This window comes from Felis catus, chromosome D4 (genome assembly GCF_018350175.1).
Source record: "Felis catus isolate Fca126 chromosome D4, F.catus_Fca126_mat1.0, whole genome shotgun sequence".
In the NCBI taxonomy this organism is placed as follows: Eukaryota; Metazoa; Chordata; class Mammalia; order Carnivora; family Felidae; genus Felis; species Felis catus.
Genome location: NC_058380.1, coordinates 65,974,612 through 66,000,443, shown reverse-complemented (window position 1 = coordinate 66,000,443; position 25,832 = coordinate 65,974,612). Strand labels below are relative to the sequence as shown.

The following is a 25,832-nucleotide window of genomic DNA, read 5'->3' as shown; positions in this document are numbered from 1 at the left end:
GTTTTATTTTTTCTCCTTTTTTGTCTTTTTCTTGGATACAGAAAGAAAATTTTATTTTTATTTTCTGTATGAAAACATTTTAAAAAATTCTTTTTACTATGTTTTTTTACTTTTTCGTAATTTTTAAATTCTATTTAACTTTCTTCATTTCATTATATTTAATTATATACTTTTTTTAATTTTTAAATTTTTTCTTACTTTTTTTCTTTTCTAATCTTTCAGTTTTTTTTTCTCTATTCTATAAAGCTTCTTTCAACAACCAGACCAAAACATACTTAGGATATAGCTTTCTTTATTTGAGTTTTTCTGTTGTTTTTAATTTTTTAAATTTAAATTTAAATTTTATTAATTCACTTTCTTCCTCCAAAATGACAAAATGAAGGAATTCACCCAAAACAAAGAATAGGAATAAATGACAGCCAGGGGCTTAATCAACACAGATATAAGCAAGATGTCTGAACTAGAATTTAGAACCATGATAATAAGAATACTAGCTGGGGTTAAAACAAGCATAGAATCCCTTTCTGTGGAGATAAAAGAAGTAAAATCTAGTCAGGACGAAATTAAAATTGCTATAACCGAGATGCAATCTCAAATGGATGCCATGGCAGCAAGGATGGATGAAGCAGAGCAGCAACTCAGTGATATAGAAGACAAAATTGTGGAGAATAATGAAGCAGGAAAAAAAGGGAAACTAAGGGAAAAGAGCACGATACAAGAATTAGAGATATCAGTGACTTATTAAAAAGGAATAACATAAGAATCATAGGAGTCCCAGAGGATGAAGAGAGAGAAAAAAGGGTAGAAGGTTTATGTGAGCAAATTATAGTAGAAAACTTTCCTAATCTAGGGAAAGACACAGATATCAAAATCCAGGAAGCATAGAGAACTCCCATTAGATTCAACAAAAACTTAACACCAAGGCATATCATAGTCAAATTCACAAAATACACAGACAAGGAAAGAATTATGAAAGCAGCAAGGGGAAAAAGTCCTTAACCTATAAGGGAAGACAGATCAGGTTCGCAGCAGACCTATTCACAGACACTTGGCAGGCCAGAAAAGAGTAGCAGGATATATTCAATGTGCTGAATCAGAAAAACTATGCAGTCAAGAATTCTTTATCCAGCAAGATAGTCATTCAAAATAGGAGTGATAAAGAGTTTCCCAAACAAAAACTCAAGGATTTTGTGACCACTAAACAGCCCTGCAAGAAATTTTAAGGGGATTTCTCTGAGTGGAGAAAAGATGAAACAAAACAAAAAAGACCAAAAGCAACAAAGACTAGAAAGGACCTGAGAACATCACCAGAAACTCCAACTCTACAGGCAACACAATAGCACTAAATTCATATCTTTCAGTACTCACCTAACCTCAATGGATTAAACACTCCAATCAAATGACATAGGGTATCAGAATGGATAAGAAAATGAGACCCATCTATATGCTGCTTACAAGAGACCCATTTAAACCCTAAAGATACATTCAGATTGAAAATAAGGGTATGGAGAACCATCTATCATGCTAATGCTCACCAAAAGAAAGCTGGAGTAGCCATACTTGTATCAGACAAACTGGATTTTAAAATAAAGATGGTAACAAGAGATGAAGAAGGGTGTTAAATCATAATTAATGCATCTATCCACCAAGAAGATCTAACAATTGTAAACATTTATACCCCTAACATGTGGGAACCCAAATTTATAAATCAGTTAATCACAAACAAAGAAACTCATTGATAATAATATGATAATGGTAGGGGACTTCAATGCCCCACTTACAACAATGGACAGATGATCTAAACAGAAAACCAACAAGGAAACAATGGCTTTTAATGACATACTGGACCTGATGGACTTAATAGATATATTCAGGACAATTCACTTAAAGCAGGAGAATACACATTCTTTTTGAGTGCACATGGAACATTCTCCAGAATAGATCACATACCAGGACACAAATCAGCTCTCAACAAGTACAAAATGATCAAGATCATACCTTGCATATTTTCAGACCACAACACTATGAAACTCGAAGTCAACCACAAGAAAAAATTTGGAAAGACCACAAATACATGCTATAGTGATTGGATGCATGTTTATCTTCTATTTATATTCCTTAGTTTATAGATATCCATCTGTTATATTACATAATTAGTAGTTATATGAAATGCAACTAAATCCTTTCGGGATTTAACTTTTACAAATTTTTTTTTCTTTTCCCAGCAAACCTCCTGTGGTCTTTAACTCGATTAAGACTAATGCATTTTTAAAAAAGGTTTATTTATTCATTTTGAGAGAGAGAGTGCAAGCAGATGAGGGGCAGAGAGGGAATGAGAGAGAATCCCAAGCAGTCTCCATGCTACCAGCATGGAGCCGACACTGGGCTCAAACTGAACCCATGTGGGGCTTGAACTCATGAACCATGAGATCATGACCTGAGAAAAAACCAAAATTCTGAAGCTCAACCAACTGAGCCACCCAGGTGCCCCAGGTCTAATGCCTTTTTTTATTAAACTAAGTCTCAAAATGTCTCAGTGAGCAGTGTCCCTTACATAGAGTTGGGATTCTTACTTTCTGTGTTCTCCTAGCACCCTAGGGTGTACTTATATCATGTTATTGTAATTATTTATTTACTTGATTATGTGATATTTTATCGTGAGTTGCCTGAGAGCAGCTTTTTACATAATTCAAAGAGATCTTCAGTGACTTGCAGTATATTCAATAAATGTTGAATGGATGAATGAATAATTAATATGGTATTTCCAGAATAATGATCCTTTTAAGGTACCTCTAACAAAAACCCCTTGAAAGATGGTAGAATTTAGTTTTTAAAATATATATAATTTATATTTTCATTCACTACTATAGATAATCACAGAGGCATAAAATCGCCAAGACAACTTGACAGTCATTTCCAATTTTATTTTCCTGGGGTTTACTCCTTACCCCAAAGTTGAGGTCATCATATTTGTGCTGTGCTTGCTGATGTACCTGATCACCCTGCTGGGTAATATCATTCTGATCTCCATCACCATCCTGGATTCCCACCTACACAAACCCATGTACTTCTTCCTCAGCAACCTCTCCTTTTTAGACATCTGGTACACCTCTTCTGCTCTCACTCCAATGCTGACAAACTTTGTTTCAGGGAAAAACACCATCTCATTCTCAGGATGTGCCACTCAGATGTACTTTTCTCTTGCCATGGGCTCCACTGAGTGTGTGCTCCTGTCCACGATGGCGTATGACCGGTATGTGGCCATCTGCAATCCTCTGAGATACCCCATCATCATGAACAAGAGGGCTTGTGTGCAGATTGCCGCTGGCTCCTGGATGACAGGCTGCCTCACCGCCCTGGTGGAAACAGTATCTGTGCTGCAGCTGTCTGTCTGTGGAAGTGGCATCATCAATCACTTCACTTGTGAAATTCTGGCTGTGTTGAAACTAGTTTGTGTGGATACTTCCAGGGTGCAGTTGATCATGCTGGTGATCAGCGTACTTCTTCTTCCTATGCCGATGCTCCTCATTTGTGTCTCTTACGCATTCATTCTCTCCAACATCCTGAGAATCAGCTCAGTGGATGGTGGAAGCAAAGCCTTTTCAACATGCGCAGCCCACCTGACTGTGGTGGTTTTGTTCTATGGGACAGCTCTCTCCATGTACCTGAAGCCCTCCGCTGTAGATTCACAGGAAATAGACAAATGTATGGCTTTGGTATATGCTGGATTAACCCCCATGTTGAATCCTATCATTTATAGTTTACAGAACAAAGAGGTAAAAGTAGCTGTGAAAAAATTGCTGATTAGGAACCCTCTGTGTGCTTTTTTAATCCCCCAGAGCAAATCATAACATTAGTCTAAGGGATGTATTGATGTGTTCAATATGCACCAGAACATTGGACTAAGAGGGGAAGACACTCATTTTAAATAAGATGTGTGATTTAAATAAAGATGTGTGATTTAAGTTCCCTCCTTGACCGACTGCTGAAGCTCTAATATAGACATATCTTACATAAGCATATCTGAAATCTTACATAAATAGACTTATGATGACAAACTTCAATTTTATTTTGGGTTATAGACTGTAAGTATAGCTTTAAACATTAAGCTAGTGTATTGTTAGTATTCAAAATTATGTACATGTAATATACAAATGTAATAGCTATAGTAGACTTTTTAGATAATTTATTATTAACCTTTGTTTTAGGCTGAATTGTGTCCCTGCAAAACTTTTGTTGAAGCTCTAACCCACCAGTACTTCAGAATGTATTTACATTTGGAGATAAGGCCTTTAAAGTGTGATTAAGTTAAAATGAGGCTATCAGTGTGGGCCCTCATTACAATTGGACTTATGTCATTATAAGAAAAAATTTAAGAAATTTAGACACACATGGGTACTCCAGGGTTGCTCACACACAGGGGAAAAGACCTAGCAAGAAAGCGGCTATCTGAAAGCCAGGGAGAGGCTTCAGAAGAAATCAAATCTGCCAACACTTTAATCTTGGTCTTCTATCCTCCAGAACTATGAGAAAGTCAATTTCTGTTGTTCAGGCAATCCAATCTGTGCTATTTTGTTATGGTAGTATTAGGAAACCACTACAACCTCTTTTAAGCATTGCTAAATTTAATGGGAGTAATTGCATATTCTACAAAGTATAACTGTGTTTTACATGTGTGGAAATATTTGTGGATGCAGATAGATGTGTGTGATGTGAATTTCTATGTACAAATGGAGAAGGTCTGCACAAATATATACTGAATAAAAATGGGGTAGAGGGATGCTAGTCTGCAAAAATATCAGAGAGTTTAGCAGTTTGTTGTTGGTCTTTGAGTGCTGACATTAATTTCGTAAATTCAAAGAAGCTGCAGGATATTTCAGTGAAACTACAAGCACCCTTCCCTTTATTATTGTGCTTTCCCCTGACACCTAGATGCTTAGATCCAAGGGTATAAATGAAGCTATAAGCATTTAGAAACAAAATACATGATATATTTATATTATAAAATATACAGTATCCCAAACCCACTAAAATGGTTAGAAATGCTGAAATATATGACATATCTTATTGTATAAGCCATAATATCCAAAGAACTTAAAAATGTACACTCATCAGTATTTGTAACATTTGTATGTCCTTTCTGGACCAGATGACTAAATGTGAGGTCAGTGTGCAAAACTTATTTGCTCTTTATCATGAAGTTGTCACAAGAGTCAATAAAATTGTGATGGCTTGGATCCGGAAAGCAATGGTATGAAGAAGATAGGATGAATATGGGAATTACCGGGTTGTAGGGCTGGATTCGATTTCTCAGATATGAATAAACAGTCATCAAAGATGATTGGTCCATTGGTGTAAGTAAAGAACTCTGATGCAGTCGTTGATTGGATGACATGAGTAGCGTAAGGATGATGACTTCACAAAGATAGGGATGTAAGTCGGTTGACTGGTTGGCTGTGCATTGATGGTTAGACTGACAGGTGAAGACAGATTTGTGAAATCTGGGCAAGAAATTAGGTCTAAAGCTATATATATGTTGGGAAATCTTTTGCAAAGAGATGTAAATTGAGTACTAGGTGTGGATGTTTTCTAAGGTAATTTAGGGCAATTATCTATAAGATTTTGGTTATGTTTTCCTGTTATTGGTCAGAACTGTGGTAAAGGTGAAAGAATAGTACTCATGGGATCTAGAGTAAATTATCCAAAGTATACAGAAATGCTGATTCAAAGGGGCACATGCACCCCAGTGTTTATAGCAGCACTATCAACAATAGCTAAATTATTGAAAGAGCCCAAATATCCATTGACTGATGAATGGATAAAAAGAAAATGGCATATATATACAATGGAATATTACTTGGTGATCAGAAAGAATGATATCTTGACATTTGTAAAATGCTTGCAACTGATGTGTATTATGCTAAGCAAAGTAAGTCAGGCAGAGAAATACAAATATCATATGATTTCACTCATACGTGTAATTTAAGAAACAAAACAGATAATGGGGCCCAGGGTGGCTCAGTCGGTTGGGTGTCCAACTTCTCCTCGGGTCATGATCTTGTGGTTTGTGAGTTCAAGCCCTGTGTCAGGCTCTGTGTTGACAGCTCAGAGCCTGGAGCCTGCTTCAGATTCTGTGTCTCCTCCTCTCTCTGCCCCTTCCATGCTCTTGCTCTGTCTCACTCTGTCTCTCAATGATGAATAAACGTTAAAAAAAAAAAAAGAAAGAAAGAAACAAAAGAGATGAACATAAAGGAAGGGAAGCAAAAATAAGATAAAAACAGAGAGGTAGGCAAAACATGAGAGACTCTTAAATACAGAGAACAAACCGAGAGTTGCTGGGAGGGAGGTGGGAGGGGGGATGGGCTAAACGGGTGATGGACGTTAAGGCAGACACTTCTTGGGATGAGTGTTACATATGACTGTTATGTGTAAATGATAAATCACTAAATTCTACCCCTGAAGCCAATACTACACTATATGTTAAATAACCTGAATTTAAATTAAATAAAAAGAATTACAGTTTTTTGGGGTGTCTATATAAGCTTAGTGATCTTAGGCGATTTCTTTTTTTGTAATGTTTATTTATTTATTTTGAGAGAGATAGTGTGTGAACACGCACGTAACCAGGGGGACGGTAGAGAGAGAGGGAGAAAAAGAGAATCCCAAGCAGGCTTCATGCTGACTATCCCCTACAATGCAATGCATGGCTCTATCCCATGAACCATGAAATCATGACCTGAGCTGAAATCAAGAGTAGGACTTTTAACCAACTGAGCCACCCAGGCACCCCAATCTTAAGCAATTTCTTAAACATCCTAATCCAATTTCTTTGTCTATAAAATGGGAAGTTTATTTAATCTGTCAATATATTTATAATAATTATTTAAAATTATTTAAAAGTTAGCAAATATGCTAATTCCAAAAGATCACCTGTGAATTAGCTAGGATGATAGGTGTATCACTTTGACAGAGTCAGATTTTGATCTTTTTTTTTTTTTCTTGCTAGACTCTAGTTTCAATTAGTTTGAATTTACCTGTGATTTCACGGTGCCTGGGTGGCTCAGTCAGTTAAGCATCCAACTTCGGCTTAGGTCATGATCTCTGGTTTGTGAGTTCGAGCCCGTGTTAGGTTCTATGCTGACAGCTCAGAGCCTGGAGCCTGCTTTAGATTCTGTGTCTCCCTTTCTCTCTGTCCCTCCCCTACTGACAGTCTCTCTCCCTCTCTCTTTTTCTCTCTCCCTCAGATAAATAAAAATTAAAAAATATTTGAATCTACCTATGATTTCAATGTATTGAGAAACATCTATGAGTGTGTTACAAGTCTAGCCTATCACTCTGGTAGTGTTTAGGGATATAAGCATAAAATACCCCAAGTTATCTCTTTTTCTCTCTGTCTTTCCCTCTTTCTCTGACAGTCTGAGCTGAGTCATTCCATATATGGGTGTCCTTTTGATTCTACTGGGTTCTGACTACCTGAACTGGGCCTCCCTTTCATGTTGACCTTTTACTTATTCCATCAGGCCCCAAACATCCTGCTGGGCAGAACAAGCAGGGATTCCTTTCTGAACTCTGTTGGGTTGTTGAAACCTTTGCTGGGTGGCCCTTGAGCAGAGCCACTCTCCTCATCCATCTCAGGCTGTGGGACTGTACCAGGCAACTCACCTGTATTACATACAAATAGATGTTAGGTAATCACATAAAAAATAAAAGTACAATTATTATTCGCTAGCAATTTCAAGGGGATTTCTTTGAAAGGAAATATTTAAAATAAGATTATTGCTTTTGATAGAGTGAAATTCTCAGTATTCCTTAAGAAGTGTTTATACAATTGTTAGATATTTTTTTCAGCAGTTGCTCATTACAGAATAAGTATACACTGATATGATTTTTGCCTTACCCAGACCAAATGACCTCTTTTTTAATGTTTATTTATTTTTGAGACAGAGAGAGAGACACAGAGTGTGAGCAGGGGAGGGGCAGAGAGAGAGGGAGACACAGAATCCGAAGCAGGCTCCAGGCTCTGAGCTGTCAGCACAGAGCCCAGCGCAGGGCTTGAACCCAGGAGCTGTGAGATCATGACCTGAGCTGAAGTTGGACACCCAACCAACTGAGCCACCAGTCACCCCACAAATGACCTCTTGAGTATATTTATCTTTCTTTTATCTTCCCTTATATTTCTGTACATTTAATATTAGCTGATATTTTATCCATAACTTTTCGATGTGTTATTTAGTCAATGAAATAATACATAAATTCAAGTTCTCTTATATCCCTGTATTAAATCAAGTACTTAGACTATATTTTACTATTATTTCAAAATGTTAAATAAGTAATTACTTACTGCCTACTGTTTAAATTTATTTGACATTAGACTTCGTACAGAGAACAGTGAGTTCTGCCATTGGGTGGATTTCAGAAATGAACAAATGATTATAGTGTAAAAGGAAAATAGCCATAACAGATAAAGTTCAGGACAGCATAAAGGAGGGAATAAGTAAGCGGGCAAACTTTGGAAGGATTTGTAGAAGATCTCACACTTGAATTGTGCTTAATAAGATTGCTAGGCTGTTACCATAGAAAGAGAAATGTGAGGATGGAGATGAAGTGGCATATGCTGTTGTCTTTAGGTGTAAAGAACATGATGTAATTGGAGAAGTAATAGTGAATGTAGCACAGCATGTGCAACATGGGAGAAACATGAGGAGGGAAAGAAGGGGATATATGTACCTGAAAAATTAGGTTGGAGTCAGGTCAAGTCCTTGGGTAAAATAAAAAGCAGTAACAAACAAACAGACAAACAAACACAAAAATTCAAGTAGTTCTCTCAAAAGGGAACTGAAAAATACATGTTTTACTTGTTCAGCAGACATACATACAGATGGTCCATACATTAAAATGGTTTGAGATAGGATATTTCAACTTCATGATGATGTGAAAGTGATATGCATTCAGTAGAAACCACACTTTAAAATTTAAATTGTGGTCTTTTCCTGGGCTAGTAACATGTGGTATGATATTCTTGTTGCGCTAGGCAGTGGCAGTGGCCCCAGCTTCCAGTTTGAGCCACATGATCACAAGAATAAACAACTGATACACTCACAACTGTTTCATACCCATACAACCATTCTGTTTTTCAATTTCAGTACAGTGCTCAATACGTTATATGAAATATTCAACACTCTATTGCAAATGGGCTTTGTATGAGATGGTTTTGACCAACTATAGGCTAATGTAAGCATTTGCACATTTTCAAGGTAAGCTATGATGTTCAGTAGATTAGGTGTATTAAAGACATTTTTGGCTAATGATATTTTCAAATTTTGATGGGTTTATCAGGACATAACTCCATCAGTTGAAGAGAATCTGTACTGGATTTTCCTGGAAACATTTAATTACATCTTTTTTCTTATTCCTTAAATTTTACTCTTAGTACTTATACTAGTTGTGTCTACATTTTTGTAACAGTCATTTTCATAAAAAGGGAAAGCTACATAATTATCTTGAAATTTCTTTCCAACTCCTAAATTCTGTGATCCTACATACAATCTTTATTTCTTTTGCTCTGTTTTAAATAAAAGCCTTTTCCTCAAATATATGAGTTTATTTGGTGCATGAACTCGAAGATGTAAGTTTTTCATCCTTTTCTCCAGAAACAGTGTCTACTCATCAATTTTCTCAAAGCTCCAAGCACCTCTGTGTTCCTCAGGCTATAGATGATAGGATTGAGCATGGGAGTGACTACGCCATAGAACAGAGCAATCAGTTTGTCAATAGCAGAGTCTTTGGACTTTGGCTTCATATATATGAAGAGGATTGTCCCATAAAACATGGTCACTACTGTTAAGTGGGCTGAACAGGTAGAAAAAGCTTTTTTTCTTCCTTCTGCTGAATTCATTTTTAGTACAGTAGATAGGATGAAAATGTAGGAGATGCAAATTAACAATAATGGAATATACAAAAATATTACATTGCCCAACATTATAGCAATCTCATTCAAGGAAATATCTGCACAAGCCAGCTTGACAAAAGCCATTATTTCACAAACAAAGTGGTTAATGACATTTTTTCCACAAAAGGGCAACCGTATTGCAAGTATAGTTTCTGTCAGTGAATTGAGAAAGCCCATTCCCCAGGAGAGGGCTGCCATCTGAATACAAAGTGCCTTGCTCATGATGATGGGGTATCTCAGAGGGTTACAGATAGCCACGTAACGGTCATATGCCATCACTGCTAAGAGCACGCATTCTGTGCATGCCATTGTGTAGGAGACAGACATCTGAACAACACACCTAGTGAAGGAGATGGTTTTTTTCTGTGATAGGAAGTGAATCAACACTGAGGGGGTAAAGGAGGATGTGTAACAAATGTCTAGGAGGGAAAGATTACCGAGGAAGAAGTACATGGGCGTATGGAGCCGGGAATCCAGGAGAATTAGTATGATCAAAGTGCTGTTCCCCAGCAGGATCACCAGGTACATCATCAAGCACATGACGAAAAGGAGTTTTTCCACTTTGGGGTACTCAGAAAGTCCCTGCAGAATGAACTCAATCTCTGTCCAGTTCGTCCTGTCCATTTTATTTTTCTATACCTGGAGTAATCCAGAAGAGAAAACTTCATGTGAGCATAACGCGTCAGTGCATATTACCATGTGCAGTGAGAGATCACTGCGGGAGGGGCACCAAGTGTGTCCACAGTAGCTGGAGTGGTGCTAAGAGCTCTGAGTTTAGCGTTTTGAATTTCTCTTCTGGTACATATAGGAAGGGATTGAAGACGTGTAATAATTACATTGACCAGCTCTTTAAAAATATAGGCTCTTGTATTCCATTTCCTGAGATAGTAATACACAGTTCTGAGGCAGGAAAGAACTATTTGCATTTTAACAAACATCTGTTATTTCCTATTCTTTGGACCCACAGCCTACATTTTGAATATCATTTTGGAGAGAGTATGCTTCATCTGTTATAAATAACTATGTATTTGATTTTATTTCATGGAAGTCATAAACAATATTATTAGTTCAGGGTTTTATAATTTAATATATTCACACATATTACTCATTTTATCATAACTATAATTCTCTGAGGAAAGTGAAATTCATAGAGGTAAAATGTATATAAAAACAGAGTGTGATCCACTATTCCAATTTATTTTCTGACTTTATAGCACCTGCCAATTTAAAAAAATATTTTTTAATGTTTATTTTTGAGAGAGAGAGGGAGAGCGTGCACACATGAGTTGGGGAGGGTCAGGGAAAGAGAGGGAGACACAGAATGTGAATCAGGCTTCAGGCTCTGAGCTGTCAGTACAGTGCCGGATGCGGGGCTTAAACTCTCAAACCGTGAGATCATGACCTGAGCTGAAGTCAGACGCTTAACTGACTGAGCCACCCAGGCACCCCAACACCTGCCAGTTTTACTTATTTTATTTTATCTATATATTAAAAACAATTTTTTAATGTTTATTTTTGAGAGAGAGAGAGAGAGATAGAGGGTGAATGGGGGAGGGGCAGAGAGGGAGGGAGACACAGAATCTGAAACAGTCTTCAGGCTCTGAGCTGTCAGCACAGAACCCGACATGGGGCTGGATCCCACGAACTGCGAGATCATGACTGAGCTGAAGTCGGGTGCTTAACCAGCTGAACCACCCAGGCACCCTGTATTTTTATTTTTTTTAATGTTTATTTTTGAGAGAGAGCACTAGTGGAGGAGGGGCAGAAGGGGAAGGAAACAGGATCCAAAGTGGGCTCTGGGGTGACAGCAGAAAGCCAGATTTGGGGCTCAAACAAGTTGCCAAGATCCTTATCTGAGCCGAAGTCAAAAATTTATCCAACTGAGCTACCCAGGTGCCCCTCACCTGCCTTTTTTATTTTATTTTTAAAAAAAATTTTTTAACGTTTTATTTATTTTTGGGACAGAGAGAGACAGAGCATGAATGGGGCAGGGGCAGAGAGAGAGGGAGACACAGAATCAGAAGCAGGCTCCAGGCTCTGAGCCATCAGGCCAGAGCCCGACGCGGGGCTGGAACTCACGGACCGCGACATTGTGACCTGAGCTGAAGTCGGACGCTTAACCGACTGAGCCACCCAGGCGCCCCTCACCTGCCTATTTTAAACAACATGCTCTTGCCCTCTCAGAATTATGTGAATTATCTAAGGAGTGGGAATCAGACATCTTTCTAAATAATGTTCTCCAGATGATTCTAATGTGCCTTGTGGAAAAAAACCACCTGTCTAGTCAAGTGCCTCCAAATTTTAGTACACACAAAATTCGGATAGGAGAATCTTTGTAAGGGATTCTGAATCAGTGGGTCTGAATTGGATTCTAAGATCTGAATTTATTAACATGTTTCCAGATGCTGTTTATGTCTGCAGAACTCACATGAGTAGCAAGGCCTTTTAGACCATTTCTCTCCAATGCTATTGCAGAATGCCACTACTGCTTCCCTTGTATGTAGGACTGTAATCGAATAGTAGACAATGCAAAACTGAACATTCTGTGACACTTGGAGCTGAGACATCTGTGTGAGTGTATTACACTCAGTTTTGTGTTCTTTAGATTTTAGATATACAAGCAACCAAACTACATACAACAGAGTCTGTTGTTTCTGTCCATATTAAAGTCCTTTCTCTTCCATTTGTTGAATTTGCAATTATGGTAAATATTTTCCAAAAGAGGAATTTGAGGTCAGCTCAAGCATCTGAATTGTGCATCATAGAGCATGGAACAAATAACTTTAATTTGAAAAAAATTAAAGAGTAGATATTAGTAGCTGACCTTTTTACAGTAAATAAATCAAAGAACATAATTTTGAAAACACTTTTCACTCTCAAGGTATTCTACCTAACTTAAAAAAATCCCTAGAGGAAAAAAAATTTGATCCAATCGATAATTTTCTTACTAGTGCTTTTTAAAAAATATTTATTTTGAGTGAGATGGAGAGGGGGTTGTGAGTGAGGTAGGGGCAGAGAGAGAAAGAGAGAATCCGAAGCACCCTCTACACTATTAGCACAGAGCCTGAAGTGGGGCTCCATCTCATGAACCATGAGATAATGACCTGAGCCAAAATTAAGAGTCTGAGTCTCGACTGACTGAACCAACAGGTGCCCCTCTAGTTAGTGTTTTTAAACAAGGCTATGTGGTGCGTCTGAGTGTCCCAGTTAAGCATCCTTCTCTTGGTTTCAGCTCCAGTCATGATCTCACAGTTGGTGGCATTGAGCCCTGTGTCAGCCTTTGTGCTGACATAGAAGAGCCTGCTTGGGATCCTGTCTCTTCCTCTCTGCCCCTTCCCCCACACTCTCTCTCTCTGTCAAATAAACATTAAAAAAATTAAAGAAGGCCCTGTTTCTGATATAGGCTTTGCCATTTCTTTCTGTGATCACCTTTTGCCAACAGGTTATGCTCCTTTCTATGACAACTCCAGTTTACAATGGCAAATCATGTTAATCAGCATAATACAATATTTATACGCCTATTGGCTATGGAAAGAAGGGTTCTCATGCAATTCAAGCTGTACCAGGCTTTGCAGGCATACATTACAAAAAGGGTAGGAAGGGTTGGGTAGGGCAGGATATACTTCTATTTGGTATTAAGTTTGGAATTTGATTGAGTGTAGATATATATATATATATATATATATATATATATATATATATATATATATATATATATCAACCTACTCTGAACCTAAAAATAAAATTTTGATAGAGTCTTTGAAGGAGCATCAGTTGTCTTGGATCTGTTGTTTCAGGGAAGATGTGAATCATGTCAGACGCCCTCTCCCTTCTTTCCTAGGAACATCACCAAGAAGGTGATTCCTATTTGGAAATGACTTGTAGCAAATAATGATGGTGTATATCTGGTATACTGATAGTTCAGAGACAGTTGCTGCAAAAAAAAAAAAAAAATCACTTGCAAACATTTATAAGAGATGAAACCAACAATGTGCTTTAGTGGTTTCAAATGGTGGTGGTGATGGGGGAGGAATAGTGGACAGTAAGAGGAAATTACTTTCATTGCTCGTGTAATATTAGTGCAACTTTTAAGAAGGAATGGACACTCTTCTTTAATAGCATTGCGACAAGTGATTTCTTCATTTTAGCTTACTTCACTAAAATATTTTCCTGGGGACAAGAGAATGGAAAATTTTAAGATTCTTGATAGTTTCTAATAAATCATTTTCCATGAAAAATGTATATTAGATAATTCTTTACTAAATCCTTGCCATTATTGGATATTATCTTTTGAAATAGTTTTTCATTTTTAACTCATGGCAGGGGAATTGTTAGATAATCACGGCACACTAATTTGATGGGCCATTATGCACTTCTTATATGACATTTGTGACAACTTTGTATTAAAACAAAGATTTTTAAATTATATTAGAATGATTAAGTTGGAAACAAACAAAAAAAACATTCATTTTTTTTTTCTTTTCTGCAAAACTGAAACCTAAACCAAGATAGCCTAGACAGTGTAGAAAGACTAGAAATACCTAAGACATTAATGGTTACCTAGAGACCTTTCTTCTACTTTTCTGAATTATCCAAAACTTAAAATTGATATTCATAAAGAAAGAATATTATTTAAAAGGAGGAAGCAGAACAAAGTATGTTAAAATAATTTAAGTTGTACAGTGATTATCTTAATTTTCTAGAAACTACATACACATTGAGGCTAAGCTGTACTGGGGTGTCCTATCCAGTTATTGGGAGGAACCCAGTATTTCCGATTTCCAGAGAGCATTTATAATCCCTACTTTCAAAAATCTTCCAATAAACAGTGTTTTTTGTTTTTTGGAGGTATGCCAAGATGAGGGACTTGAGTTCTTCACTTAATCATATTTTATCAAAAGAGATTGTGGTCTGTTGATGCCTAGCATGGAAATCATTTAGAAGATGACATTCCTATTTGTAAAGGATCTGAACACCTGGATCTTAGCCAACCTCTAATCCCCCTCTCCCAACCCCTGTTTTTTTATAAGAATTAACATCTCTGTGGTTCAATGTGCTGGGGCTTTATCTGGGCACTGTTTTAGTGTTGTAACAGTCCTAAGGAAGTCTGTGACATTTTATTCAAGCCAGAAGTCAAGCTGTCTAACTTTTTAGAAGGAACTTTCTAACTTTCTATAAATTTTTATTTTGTTTTATTGACTTAGCTACTTGAAGATCTAATAGTTAAAGTACTAACATTTTTCACTGAAAAACACATGCTATCTGCACTCTAAATTCTCACTAAAGGAAATAATCCTATCATCCTCTCCAGCTCTTCTAAAGATATCAATTAAGACAATTGATACTGTACAAAAATAAATGGATATCCTGTCTCAATTTATAGATTTTATAGGCTCTACTCTTTAATTAATATACCACAAGGAAAGATGTATTATTTTGGCTTACAAAGAGAAGAAAAATTTTCATGTGATGTCCTAGTATGAGGCACTTCATATCATTTTTATCATGTAATCTTCCAAATAAGCCAAATATTATTATGAATTTTACCAATGAGGAAATTACTTTGAAATATCAAAGGTTAAGTACAATGATCACTATCTTTTTAAAAAGTATTTATTTAAATTCTAGTTAGTTAACTTACAGTGTAATACTAGTTTCAGGTGTACAGTTTAGTGATTCAGTACTTCCATACAACACCTGGTTTTTTATGTCTTATAGTTGGCAAATACTATGATTTAAAACCTTATATTGGGGTGCCTGGGTGGCTCAGTCAGTTAAGCGTCTGACTTCGGCTCAGGTCATGATCTCATGGTTCGTGAGTTTGAGCTCCGCATCAGGCTCTGTGCTGACAACTCAGAGCCTGGGGCCTGTTTTGGATTCTCTGTCTCCCTGTCTCTCTCTGCCCCTCCCCCACTCATGCTCTGTCTCTCTCTCTCTCTCTCTCAAAAAATAAATAAACGTTACAAATTAAAACCTTATGCTTCCAAAACCCGGTTTTAGCACTATACTTTATTTACTTATTGATAACATTTATTCTTATAAAACCACTATTTAATATGATGCACTTAACTTTCAAGCATCCAAATGATAAAAATGTACATAAAAATATATTGAAATCTCTGGAAAGCATTGAAGGCGTTTATTGTCTTCCACTTATGAAGACACTATCCACAATAATGAAATAAATTGTGAAAAAGGCTAAAAATTCCTTTCAGGTCTAGTGTGAACAATTAAAGTATAGAGTGGTAGAATTGATTTGTTACATATGCGGGAGATTAAACAAAATAGTATTTCTTCTTTTGCCTTGGACACCTACAGCTCAAATTAACACTTATAATTACTTCAGCACCCTGTTACATATATTTGGTTTCTAATCCTGTTTTTACAATAAACACCTTTAATTACAAGTTTCCTCAAACCCCTACTGAGCACAGTTTATGTGTGATTAATATATAAATTATTATGGACCCTTTCTCCAGATGATTTTTACATAAGATTTATTGAACTTTATACTTGAATACAGTAGCTTTTCACTTATTATTAAGGGTGTATTATTAGACCTGTTTGCATTACGGGCAAATTCCCTTCCTCAGTAGTCTCTTCCATGTAGTAGTTTGGGGTCTTTAAATAAATTTAAGTAATATCCTGCTCTTGAAGTTGGTGCCTGGAATTTTGTATTTTTTTCCTTTACACATATATACATATTTTCAAAATCCCACCAGCTGTGATCACCTCAACAAAAACAAATCTTTGTATTTATTGATAGGATGTTTTCCTTTGGAAATGATTTGAGTAAAACTTTTCTCTTTATCTTACCTTCTGTCTTTGTTTTAAAGTCATTCTCACCATTCCATTCTATTAAGTAATAGAAAACATTTCCAGGAATTTGAATTCCATTTGCATTTTTCAGATGAGACCAGATTTTCAATTTGAAAGATGGTTGTTCTCCTTCCTAAAAAGAAATGTGAGGAAGAATTGCTACAACCAGGCAATTGGTTTGAATATGAATTTTCCTAAGAAGGTGTCAAGGAAAGAAAACATATTAAAAATAAGAATCCATGATGCAACTCTGGTTTCCCAGGACTTGTTCTAATGTTGATGCTTACTCGAGAGATTCAGCTTCTCTTGGAATTAATTTAGCGCCCAATTTTTTACAAACTTCTTCAATCCCTAAGGTTGTGAATCAGAAACTTAGGATTCTCTAGAGATCAAAATCCCTGACTTCTGCAGATTCTAAAGACCCAATTATCTTCACTTAAAGAGAATCTTCCCCAGCCATAAATTTCTTGGAGTATTAACTGAGTTGGCTGTCTTTGATGGCTTCTACAGAAGCTGGGATTGGAATCAGAATATGTCCAAAAGGTCACAGAAGAGTTAAACTTTTCCCAAGAATTTGTTTTTCATTTTGTTACACAAATAATACTAGATCAATCCTAATAGAATCCTAAATAGTCATCCCATCTCTTTGAACTGTTTTTATTTTTATATTTTTATTCTAGACCACACACTATTTTTTCTTTATACCAGTATAATCATAGTATAAATTTGATTAGTATTTGCTACTTTATTGCAATGTTTTTGTGATTTTTCATAGTCTTTGTAATATTCCTTTTTAACATGTGAGGAATATTAAGTGGAATTAGTATAATCTAGACTACAATTTTAATATAATTGGATCTTTTAATTTGTCTCAGTATGAGATTTTGATATAATGACCATTGGTATCTATGTATTAGGCTAACTAATCTGCTTTTCCTTCTTCTGAAAAGCAGGTATCACCATGAACACAGCCACTCAGGGACGCACTCCTAGAAGAGTGAATCATCTCCTCACTGTGTGCGCCAGATTTTGTTCAGATTGCTGTTTCCATGCCATCTGTCCCTGGATTGTTTTCTTGCCTTCTCTCCAGGAGCAGTGCAGTACCCTCTGGGCTCTATCCTAGCCAAGCCTGCCGACCTTTAAAACTCTAGGCTTTAAGCCACACTGGTTGCAAGAACTTATTAAATTCAGGCCCTCTGGTTTTCTCAGCCAATGGCTTGGGGAAACATTCTCCTTGTGTGTTTCCCTGAGTGTTCCTCTCTCTCTTGCATTCCTCCATGACCAAGGCTCCCTCCCCTCTGCAGCATCTCAGATCCTTTTCACCCCAAACCAGCTCTCTCTTCTTCTTACCTTCTTCTTCTCTCCTTTTAGTTGTGGAATTTGTTCTGGCAGTCTTTAGGTTGATTCTGGGATATTTAGGATGATTTGATAGTTATCTAGCTGTGTTTGTGGGATGAGATAGATCTCCTACTATACTGCCATCTTCCTGCCTGCTACCTTTTGTAGTTTTCTATACTTTTCTATTTTGATGAGGGGGAATTATGAAATCATCATAATATATCATTTGATGGACTATTTTACAACTATTAAATAATATTTTTGAAGAATTTGCATTAATGCAAAAATATTTATGTTAGCATGGTTATATGAAAGAAAAAAAAAAGTAGTTTTCATCATTGTTTGCAAAGCCAAAACCTAACCCAGTGGTGTAAGGTGGTTAGGGTAGAGCCAAGGGCTCACATCTGTTGCCTTAGGGTTAAATTGCCTATCTCATTTAGATCACCCTTATGCCTTTAATAATGGGGGGAGGGCACCCATAAAGGATTTCATGAGGGCAGAACCCCATCCGCTTCTTTAGCCTCCCACTTGCATCTGTAGTCTGCCTCCCTGTAGGTTCCTTATCTCTCCCTGCCTAATGTTAACACTTTCCCTTTTCATTCATCCCCTGGAATAGGGCTCCTTAACAGCAGTTAGGACAGTGACAATGACCATTCTGGCTTCTTCAAGATGATAAGGGACAGTGTGGGAGTACAGCAGTTACAGTTGTTCAGCTGAGTGGCCCACGATGTGGTTCTACAGGAAGGCTGGCAGCCATGAGGCAGCACACACATTGGCAGACACAAAGAGAAAAGCACAATGTAAAGATTATTCTGACCAACAAGATGGCATCTTAAAGATAATGTCCCCAGTTCCCAAACCAGTCAAACAATCCAGGAGAGACCCTAACTTTGTCCAGTAATGCCCACATGTCATCTATCAGTTATAAAACTCTGTGAGAATTATCAGTTATATTGAAATAACATGTCAGGGAATCTCACATAACCCAGGTGGTGGAGGAGCCATAAGTAATCAATAGTGCATCAATGGTATTCTCCAAGAGTCCGGCCCTAACTTTAAGCATCTAATGCTTGTGTGGTGTTATTTAGGGTTTTGCTGTGTTTAAGCAGACAGTTTGCTTTATTTCAAGGTGTAAAACTCTTTTTTTTTTAAGAGCTGGGAGTCCTACCAGAGAAAGAGTCGAGGCAGCTGTTTACCCTTATTAATTGGCAATTTTTAGGTAAGCTGAACCTTTATTTTATAAAGCAGAACTTTTATTACTTCTTGCGCTTTTTCCTTTGTTTTTAGGGGAAGGCCTCTACCCAATTAGTAAAAGTATCAACCCATACCAACAGATGTTGGAATTCCTTTGACCTTGGCATGTGAATGAAACCTAATTATCAGTCTTCCCTGAATAGTCTCCAGTTCCTTGATTGGCTGGGCAAGCAAGTTTGTGGTTGAAAGGATTGTTTCTACACAGGCGGATACTACTTGATGAACTTTCCTTGACAAATTCTTCCCAGTAAACATCTTTTGGGGCATTTGATAAGTTTTATCCCTCCCTAAATTAAAGGCCTGATGCAGTGCTTTTAGCTCTGTGAGCTAGGTAATAGTAATTGCCCCTGTTCTGTTTGTAACCATTCCAAGGGCTGGAGACAGTGTCCATGAGTCAGACCCCAGTTCCTTTCCTTGGGAGAGTAGGTGGGATTGAGCCTCCTTTAATAATTGATATAGTGGGCAAGCTATTTTCCTGAATCCCAGTATCTACAGCCTACAATATCCAGTATTTCTCCAAAACTCACACAATTGTTTATTGTCCTGGAGTTAGTAGCACTATAGTCTGTAATTCAGTTATAATTGTCCCTTCCTAGCAAGGCTCTCTGGTATTATCAAGAAAGAATGAGAAGAAATTAGTTTTCCCCATATTCAGTTCAGGGACTGAGAGAAAAATTTAGTCGTAAGTTTTCCAGAGATGCCTCTAATCGTCAGGCTGCATTTGGGTAGTTGACCTGGAGTGGAAAGGAGGACAGAAGGTGATTCCAGTATCAAGAAGGAGATGAACCGGGTTTTTAGTTACTGAGTTTTCCAGAGTTACCTGAGTTCCGGGCTTCCAATAGACAGTTGGAGCCACCCTGAAGTGCCCCAGGTCCCATCAGTCCATTCTAGGGACATTGGTTATCTGAGCCCTCACACATAGAGGTCACTGAGGGCATTCAGACTTCCAGTGATGGTCTCCACATAAGGGGCATGGCTTGCAGGGCTTTGACTTCTATTGTCCCTTCTGAGGGAAGTCTTGTTTCTGGTGCACTGCCTGACCACATAAGTGGCATTTGGTGCCAGGACCTCTGGAAGTCTGGTCTGACATAGTGTGCAAGGCCACAACTAAGGCCTTAGATTTTTCTTAAGCCTCCTTTCCTGTTTTTTTTTTTTTTTTTTTTTTTTTTTTTTTTTTTTTAATTTTGATCTCAGTTGTAATATACTCGACTGGCAGCTTGTAAGAGCTCCTCCAGGGTCCCTTCTAGGACAACAGCCAATTTTTACAGCTTTCTCTGAATATCTGGGGCCAACTGAGTGACAAATTTGTCCTTTAAAATTGTCTCAGCCTTAGGGGTGTCAGTGAAGATAGCCATATATTTAAGAGCCTCTCTCAACTTCTCCAGGAAGGCCATTGGGCTCTCATTCTATGTTTGTAAAATAGTGGCTAATTTAGCATAATTTAAGGACTTCAATTTAGATCTCCTTTATTTCTCTAAAGCACAAACTCGGAAGTGGTGACAATACCATTTCTTAATGGGATGGTCATAATCCCAATTAGGATCTTGGGATGGAATTACCTGGGCCCCAGTAGAAAACTAGAAGTGCCCTAAAGAACCTCCGGCCCCATAATAATTAATGAGTTGCCTTTCTTTTTTCTTCAGAGTTTATGGATCAAAAATCATCCCAGTTATTCAGAATGCCTCCCAAAGTAGACATTGGCCTTGGTTAGGGAATTGTCCATCTATAGGAAAAAGGAAGAAGAGGCATCACTTAATTTTCCATACCTGGCCAGGAGAAGCCTCATCTCCTGGCCCTACATTTTGGCTGGCTATGAGACTGGCAGCCAAAAGCTTTGTCAGTTTTGTGAGATGCTGGGAGCAGTCACTATTATCCAGGCTTGACCCTGTCTCCGAGAGCTGACCTTGTCTTCCTTGATTTCTTCTATCCCTCAATTTTCTGCTTGTGGGACTTTGGGGGTATTGACTGTGACCAAGCAGGACTTCCCTGATTGTAGGAAGGTGCACTAATTTTATTTTGGCACAAAAGTAATCCTCTTTTACAAATATATGTTAAAAGGCTGGTGAAAACCAATTTTGTGTGTGTGTGTGTGAGGATAGAATTGGTCATCAAGGGGTGCCTGGGTGGCACAGTCGGTTAAGCGTCCGACTTCAGCTAGGTCACGATCTCGCGGTCCGTGAGTTCGAGCCCCACGTCGGGCTCTGGGCTGATGGCTCAGAGCCTGGAGCCTGTTTCCGATTCTGTGTCTCCCTCTCTCTCTGCCCCTCCCCCGTTCATGCTCTGACTCTCTCTGTCCCAAAAATAAATAAACGTTGAAAAAAATTAAAAAAAAAAAAGAATTGATCATCAAGCGGGCTAAAAGGGCCAAAGTCAAGGTCTATTCCCTTGCCTTTTTCAGCAGTGCCCACATAAATATGTTGCAGCCATGTGGATGCCCATTTTAGAGTATCTAGGTTGTTATGAATTGGTATACATTGGGCTAAGCTTAGCAAAATAGCTCCTATGTATTCCAGTAAAAGCCCTTTATATATTATAGTCATATATCCCTTACATGGCACAGGCATCCATTCCTTTGCTAAATAGAAACAACACAAATGTGGAACATTTGGAGACTGGCATCAAGGACATTGTCACCATCTCCCCAGCCTTTGGATCAGAGGAGGAGCAATTTCAACCAAGGTTTGAGTAAAACAATTCAAAAGGGTATGCTGTCCTGCTGTCGTGCCCTTTTGGTTAAAATCATATTTTTTTTTCCATCTTTTTGGGCAGACAAAAGGGGGTAAAAACCTTTGTTTACCTCTTTTTTTTTTTAAATCAAAAGCATACCAATAATCCAAGTAAACTTTGCCTTTTTAATAGAGAGTAAGGAAGAATTTTAATCTGATACCAGTGTACTTTTTTTTTTAATATATGAAATTTATTGTCAAATTGGTTTCCATAGAACACCCAGTGCTCATCCCAAAAGGTGCCCTCCTCAATACCCATCACCCACCCTCCCCACCCTCCCACCCCCATCAACCCTCAGTTTGTTCTCAGTTTTTAAGAGTCTCTTATGCTTTGGCTCTCTCCCACTCTATATACCAGTGTACTTTTAAAATCCATTTATTTTAAACTTAGTCCATTCTGACCACATATAAAATTTCTTTCCAAAGATTTCCCTTCACAAACTTTCTACACCTTTTCTTTGCTTTCAGATTTTGAACCTAACCCCCTTTTTACTCCAAACAACTAGTCTCATTTAGGACAAAATTACTTTCTTTTTCTTTCAACAAAAATGTATTCCCATTCCTTGTATCTTTTTTACGTATCTCCTACTTTTCTACATATAGAGTTACTTTTTTTCTTTTTATCAGTCTAATTACATTTAGCAGAATTTTAACTCTTAGAAACCTTAATCTCCAGTGAAAACTAAGTAGTAACCAATTGTGAACTTATCTGTTACATCAGAATTTTTTTTAGATTGCAAACTTATGAATCTATTATGCATAAATCATGTTTTTTTTTAAACAGATTTAAATATCCTTTTTTTTTTCAGCAACCTGGGTTAGGTTTTGGAATACTTCTACATATCGATCAGGGTTTTCTGAAAATTTGCCCAGGTCCTTTTTATTTGCTTAGAATCTTGCAAGGAAAATGGAACCTTCTTGGGGCCAAACTCACCATGAGGCATTTTAGTCAATAGATACATTGAATGTGCCTTCCTTTTAGGGGGAAGATTTTTCATCCCTCACAGTCCTGGATAAGGAGGGCTTGAGGGTCTAACAGGTGGCTTTTCTTGAGAAGAGGCATCGGAGGGCAAGTCTGCAAGTTCTTGCCTTTCTCGGTCCCTTAAAGGGGCCAGGAGGTTGACACCTTACAACTCTTACATAAGGAGCTTTTCTTTTATAATATAGATCTAACTTTAAGACAGTACTGTACTGAACACCTCCTTCAGGAGGCCAAGACTCTCCATCTTCCAGGAGATACTTCAGGCGCCTCTTAGCATTGGTAGGTTCAGTATTAAGCCCTGACCGAAATCAGACTCCTGAGGAAGTCTGATGCCACCTTAAGCCATATGAGGTCGCCACGGAACCACTGATTGGGACTCAGCACTGGCTTTGACCCCTTGGTCAGGTTGGAGCCTTTCTGCTGTCCATTTCATTCACACATGGTCACATAGTGACTCCAACCTGCCACCCAATGCCCAGCTCCTTAAGGTTTCGTTCCTTACTTCTTTTTTTTTTTTAATTTTTTTTAATGTTTATTTATTTTTGAGACAGAGAGAGACAGAGCATAAACAGGGGAGGGTCAGAGAGAGGGAGACACAGAATCTGAAACAGGCTCCAGGCTCTGAGCTGTCAGCACAAAGCCCGATGTGGGGCTTGAACTCACAGACCGCGAAATCATGACCTGAGCCGAAGTCGGCCGCTTAACCGACTGAGCCACCCAGATGCCCCTTTCGTTCCTTACTTCTTTTTTTTTTTTTTTAATTTTTTTTCAACGTTTTTTATTTATTTTTGGGACAGAGAGAGACAGAGCATGAACGGGGGAGGGGCAGAGAGAGAGGGAGACACAGAATCGGAAACAGGCTCCAGGCTCTGAGCCATCAGCCCAGAGCCCGACGCGGGGCTCGAACTCACGGACCGCGAGATCGTGACCTGGCTGAAGTCGGACGCTTAACCGACTGCGCCACCCAGGCGCCCCATCGTTCCTTACTTCTTATAGAAATACTCAGGGCAACTCTGGGAAGTGATCAGGTTCCTCTTCTGCCTCTTAGGGGCAGGTCTACCAAAATGAACCTGGGTTCTTACCAGTTTGTGGGGCGGTGCTCCATAAGCTCTTCCTGGGCCTTACTAAGTTCCAGTGTGCTTCCAGACCCTTGCCCCATTGCACTGGGAGGGGCTAGTCTCCTATGGATCAAGCAGTGCACTGGTGCCAGGCGAGGTTGCTTCTCCCCATGCTCGGAGGTTCGCACCCTGGTGACAAAGGAGGTGGGAATGCACCATCTCCAAATCCCAGACGGGAGCCCCCAAGAGATACAGCAGGATTCTCGCATAGAGAGACGGGACACTGAGGCTTCCTTTGTCCAGGAAGCAACTTTATTCATTGTGCCAGCTTGGGCTCAGTGGGTTTGAAATGAAAAACTGAGCCCCAAGTGCAATGGAGTATTGCTTTTTATGCAATTTCTACTTCTTTGTCTCCCATATATGGTGACACATATAGTCTGATCAGACACAGTCCAAGTTACAAACTCGTGACAGAGCTGTGCATACACAGTACAGGAGTTGATTGCATCATGCTACTTTCCCTTGTTCTGAGGATGTCTCCACCAAATTCCTTAGGGAGGGACGCTACCTCTGCCACAATTTCAGTGTAAGAAACGAAAGACTGGGTAAAGAGCTCTGCTCTTGGGAAGGAAGCTTAGTCACGTGGTGGCAGACCAGTACCTAAGAAGGTATGTCCAGGAAGCAATTCCTTGTGGTCAGCCCAATGAACTTCAGAAACATTGATGTTGGGTACTCAGTTTTAACTTGTTTACTGTTCATTTCTGTTATTTTTCCCCTGTGTCATTATACTTGTAGTCAAAGTCTTTTTTTACCTGGGATAGTGGTTTTGTGGTGAACAAATTGTATTCATTGTTTGGGTGAAGCATTTCAAGGAAAGGAGAGCACCCCCTTCAAAAGTAGAAGATGGCTGAGAGTACCTGGGATTTTATACATGTTTTCACCATTACCTCCTAATTGTTTAAATTAGATAGGTGGTGGGGCACCTGGGTGGCTCAGTCGGTTGGTGTCCGACTTCGGCTCAGGTCATGATCTCACAGTTCGTGAGTCAAGCCCCATGTTGGGCTCTGTGCTGACAGCTCAGAGCCTGGAGCCTGCTTCAGATTCTGTGTCTCCCTCTCTCTCTCTGCCCCTAACCTACTCACATTCTGTCTCTATCTCTCTCAAAAATAAATAAACATTAAAAAAATTAGATAGGTGGTGATTTTATGCCAATTAGTGTGGGGGATAGGTATATATCTATTTAGGCAAATTCTTTGAAGATGCTTACAGTATGGAGTGGGATTCAGTTACAAATTAGGTGGTAGACTTACAATAAGAAAACTGAATAGCTTGATGGCTTCTAGGTTTTCACTGTATGGTTGCAAATTTTCTGAATTTCTTGTGAATTTCAAAATGCCATGCATAAGCACCAGTAAATTCTGATTTTCAACTTAATAATTTTTAGATTATTTTGTACAATGAAACACGTTTTCTCTTCACTCATTAATTTAACAAATTAACTTAATATATATAAATTCTTATAACAGTGCCTAGAAATTTGTAAGTTTTTACTCTTGCTATTAATAACTAAGAGCTAATGTAGCTAAGTGAGGTCTTTCTACTATATTACCAATAAGACATGGTAGGATGAACAAAGGTATGGACCAGCAACTGGAATATATTTGGATTAAGGATTTCAACAGTATATGATTATAGAGAATGGTATA

General features: G+C 38.2%; 3 protein-coding genes across 6 annotated transcripts in view; 2 read left to right on the top strand and 1 right to left on the bottom strand.

Annotated features, from left to right (window-relative positions):
* The window catches only part of LOC101080836 (olfactory receptor 13C9), a 238,118-nt gene that overhangs the window by 153,083 nt on the left and 59,203 nt on the right, over positions 1–25,832 (top strand). The window lies entirely within an intron of this gene.
* LOC111557476 (olfactory receptor 13F1-like) lies at positions 2,409–6,018 on the top strand. Its single transcript, XM_045042514.1, has one exon. It carries the CDS (start codon positions 2,988–2,990, stop codon positions 3,849–3,851), a length of 864 nt encoding a protein of 287 aa, XP_044898449.1. The 5' UTR covers positions 2,409–2,987; the 3' UTR covers positions 3,852–6,018.
* On the bottom strand, positions 8,765–10,602 carry LOC101082351 (olfactory receptor 13C7-like). Its single transcript, XM_003995721.4, has one exon. It carries the CDS (start codon positions 10,571–10,573, stop codon positions 9,635–9,637), a length of 939 nt encoding a protein of 312 aa, XP_003995770.1. The 5' UTR covers positions 10,574–10,602; the 3' UTR covers positions 8,765–9,634.

What these genes read in the sequence shown, in the direction of transcription:
- LOC101082351 (XM_003995721.4), bottom strand. Translation starts at nt 10,573, where the DNA reads ATGGACAGGACGAACTGGACAGAGATTGAGTTCATTCTGCAGGGACTT.
- LOC111557476 (XM_045042514.1), top strand. Translation starts at nt 2,988, where the DNA reads ATGTACCTGATCACCCTGCTGGGTAATATCATTCTGATCTCCATCACC.